The sequence below is a fragment of the Eurosta solidaginis genome, chromosome 1 (assembly GCF_040869045.1).
Source record: "Eurosta solidaginis isolate ZX-2024a chromosome 1, ASM4086904v1, whole genome shotgun sequence".
NCBI lineage: Eukaryota > Metazoa > Arthropoda > Insecta > Diptera > Tephritidae > Eurosta > Eurosta solidaginis.
The window spans coordinates 55,919,724-55,923,625 of record NC_090319.1 but is presented as its reverse complement, the minus strand read 5'-3'; the positions used below and the strand labels follow the sequence as shown (position 1 = coordinate 55,923,625).

The 3,902-nt window shown below is 36.7% G+C and overlaps 1 protein-coding gene across 1 annotated transcript; it reads left to right on the top strand.

The window, feature by feature from the left end:
• The first annotated feature begins 1,509 nt into the window (after positions 1 to 1,509).
• Kdsr (3-ketodihydrosphingosine reductase) lies at positions 1,510 to 3,252 on the top strand. The gene is made up of 4 exons (XM_067767624.1): positions 1,510 to 1,639; positions 1,707 to 1,926; positions 2,009 to 2,577; positions 2,638 to 3,252. Exons 1-4 carry the CDS (start codon positions 1,517 to 1,519, stop codon positions 2,833 to 2,835), a joined length of 1,110 nt encoding a protein of 369 aa, XP_067623725.1. The 5' UTR covers positions 1,510 to 1,516; the 3' UTR covers positions 2,836 to 3,252.
• The last annotated feature ends 650 nt before the right edge of the window (positions 3,253 to 3,902 follow it).

The following is a 3,902-nucleotide window of genomic DNA, read 5'->3' as shown; positions in this document are numbered from 1 at the left end:
GATATAAGTGTTGCTGAAATATATTTTTATTCTAAGATTTTGCCTTTAACTCCTTTTTTTAAACAAACTTGCCAAGAAGCAACACAGTCAGGGGATGTCAGTTCAACTTGGGAGCAAGATGGCCGCAATTTTAAAAAATTTTGGCTCTCGAGCAAACCTCTTGTGATTGAATCATGATGTGGTTGTTGTTTTTTGTCAGATTTGTTACATACACACACACTAATACAGAAAGGTGTTCTGCGCGCATTTAGTTTGGGTCCGACACCCACCCAGGGAAATTTTTTATAAGCGCAGCCGAAGGCCGCCAACGCAGAAAGGTGTTCTATGCAAAAAAAAACTATGGACCGGCCCCATATTTCGGACCCTCTCGGGGTAATTTTACGGTTTTTTGTGAATAAATTTCGAAAGAAATAAAATTTGGATTTCCGCTTCCTAATTCTTAAAACGGAGGTCGAGACGCGTCGTTTGATACCACCATTGATAAGTTTTGATAAAAATTAGGTGGTGCACCGTCTTGTAAAACGTTACCCTTTTTAATTTTGGGGGGAATAGTCTCGTTTTCTTATGGTAGAAATTGTCTTTGTATTTTGAAGTTCCGATAAAGTTTCGTCAGTTTTTCTTGTTTGAAATCCAACACAAAATAAAGTAATGTCATATTGGCATTATGCTTTGCTTGCAACAAAAGTTGAATAGGCCGCGCCACAATTATATTTTCCATATAGATGCGTTTAACACAAGTGGCGACACTAAATAGAACATATGTATGACGCTTTATAGCCTTCGTCGTGAATGTAATCAGGCCTAATTAAATTATTTTGTTTTCTGTTAACTGTGGAGTCATTTTTGTGCAGGGGGCTAGCGAAAGCCTAGTGCATTGTTTACTATATAGTTTGGCAGCTTAAGTAGAGGTTATGTTGCGAATAGAGTGGAAGGCAGTGGACTAGGCAGTCGAATGTCATATAATGAAGGAATGGTGTTTGGGAATTTTTCAAAGTTAAAAAAAAAATGATAAAAGCTTTAATATAAATAAAACTATTATTTTAATAACAACAAAAACGCCATATATATACTGTATACATAAATTTGTAAGGATTATCTCACTTTAAATTTTGAATTAAATAATCTAAAGTTTTGTTTTGAAACTGAGTCGAGAACTGTGCGTGTGAATGTGCGAATTTTCACCGATCAGCTGGTAGTTGCGCTACTTGGTAAAATTTACAATGGCCTAGTGCCAAGAGTTAAGTGTGTTCACTAAGCGATAAACGTCAAAAATACAAACAGCCTCGCTCACCTGATGGAAATCTCAGGTCTAGAGTCGCATTTTTGGTCTCAACGACAACATTTTTGACTACCAATCGTATCGACTTTTTCAATTTTTCAATCATTCGGCGCACTCGGTAATGGTATCCATTTTGAATTCGCTGTCATTCCGAATCCAGCGAGTGCCTGTCAGAATGCTTGACAGATAAGTCAACACACTTGTACTTGTACACTATGATTATACTTTGGACCATAGATGAATGGCTATTCTGTGAAAGTTGAATCCTTAAGTTTTGATATCAGCAAAAACTGCAACTTTCTGATATCAAATGCGACTGGTTTTACAGCATTTTCACTTTCTCATACCGAGTACTCGCAGGTAGTGCGTTTTCTCAGCACAAATTTCGCTGTTGTAACTTTATATACAATACTTTCAAAATAATCAGAATATGGAGTTAAAATTGGAAATATGTGTATGGATACTAATTGTCATTTTGGTACATATCGCCATATATATGTTTGTGATGCGTAAGCGGCCAAAAATGTTGGTAGGTCGTCATGTGGTAATTACTGGAGGCTCGCGTGGCATTGGTCTTTGTATGGCTGTAGAATGTGCAATGAAAGGAGCCAACGTAACTCTGATTGCTCGTGATGAAAATTCACTTCGTAAGATCTCTTTTTGATGAAGCACGTGCGCGTCTTTGAACATACATAAATTTAATTCAGTACTCATATCTTATCTCTTTAGGTGGAGCAGTAGCACTAATGGAAGTTATACGACAAACACCTGAACAGAAATTTCAATATCGATGCCTTGATCTTGCTATTGATTATGATGTTGTTGCAAATGCATTTAATGAGATCGAAGAAACTTTGGGCGATATATTTATGTTAGTTAATTGTGCTGGTATGGCGATTTGCGGGGTATATGAAGATATATCTGTAGCAGATGCACATAAATTAATGAATGTCAATTATTGGGGAAGTTATAACTGTACCCGTTATGTATTGCCAAAAATGAAAAAGGCACATGAAGGTATCATTGTATTTACGTCATCCCTAGCTGCTCTATTCGGTATATATGGTTATGGACCATATTCAGCTGCAAAATATGCAGTGCGTGGAATGGCTGAGACGATCGCTATGGAAACCAGACATTTGGGTATCACGGTAACGTTGGCATTGCCAGCCGATACAGATACACCCGGTTTCGAAAAAGAAGAGAAAACCAAACCGAAAGAAACAAAAATCATATCGGGTAGTGGAGGCTTGGCAGATCCTCAAAAAGTAGCAAAATCTATACTTAAGGATGCTTTGGTAATATTTATAGTATTCATTCTTTTGTCCAATGTATTTTAGCTATTTTTTGTTTGCCAGAACGGGAACTTTATATCGATATTGGGTACCGAAAGCTGGGCTCTTACGCTGCTCGGAGGTGGTCTTTTTCGCTGGGGTGGTTTCTTTCAAAATATTTTACATGCCCTATTATTGGGCCCCCTGCGCATTATTGGCTGCTTTTTACATCTGCATTTTGAGCGAGTCATTAAGAGTTGCGCAAAGGAAAAAAATGACTGATGTATTTTTGGGTAAATGTCTAGTTGAGGGGTCGACTGCTAATACGCTACCAAAAATATCGAGGGAGGTGTATTTACCTCGACAACAATAATCCGAAGGCGGAAAAGAAAAATTTTAGGTAATAGTCTAGTTGAAGGGTCGACTGCTAATACGCTACCAAAAATATCGAGAGGGGTGTCAAACGACGCGTCTGGACATCAGTATTAATAATCCGTAGGCTGATTGGCATGACCCCCATAGATGAATGGATTTGCAACTCTTTGTTTCGAGAGAGCGCTGTCAAAATGCACATTTTTTATAACATTTATCAATGATGCCACTCCAAACAAAAATGAATAGATATGAAAATGGGGATTTTTGACAAACATTATAGTTTCAATCATTTAATAAAATCCCTACAAGAATACTGACTATCATATGACTATCATCTGATTGTCAGCAATGTAAACCTAACGATCAGCGCCTCATACAAACTTTCTATCACAAACTTAAGGGGACTTGCGCAAATGTGATGTAAACATCTGTGTACGTGTGAGTTTTTGTCTCCTTCTTATACACCAACATCGCCTACTGATTAAGTATATAGCCGTACTGCTCACTCTCATTCCTTTTCCTGGATCAGTTCTGACCCTCTAACTATCAAAACGTGTCATAAATGATAGTTTACTGTAGATATCAGGTTTGACTGTTATACTATCATAAATGACCATTGTTATATTCCACGAAAAATGAAACAATGCTTTTTGCTTTTTATTTACTTTATTTCATTACGTTTTTAATTTTGTACGTGAAACAAGCATACGTGTTTCTTATTTGTTTAAAATGAATAGTTTTATAAGAATTCGAGTTCAGAATGTTCAATTTAAATTCCGAAAATACCAAAACAACAGAAGAGCGCTTTCCTCATGCGGAAACACATTCAAAAATGAATCACCACTAACCACTATTATTTTTCGCGTATAAATTTTTTGAGTGCGCCCCATACATTCCGACAGATTTTGGTATTTTTTAATATTATTTTCGATTTTTTTCTTTTAGCATGGGGCTTTGAAATGCTCTCTTTTTCA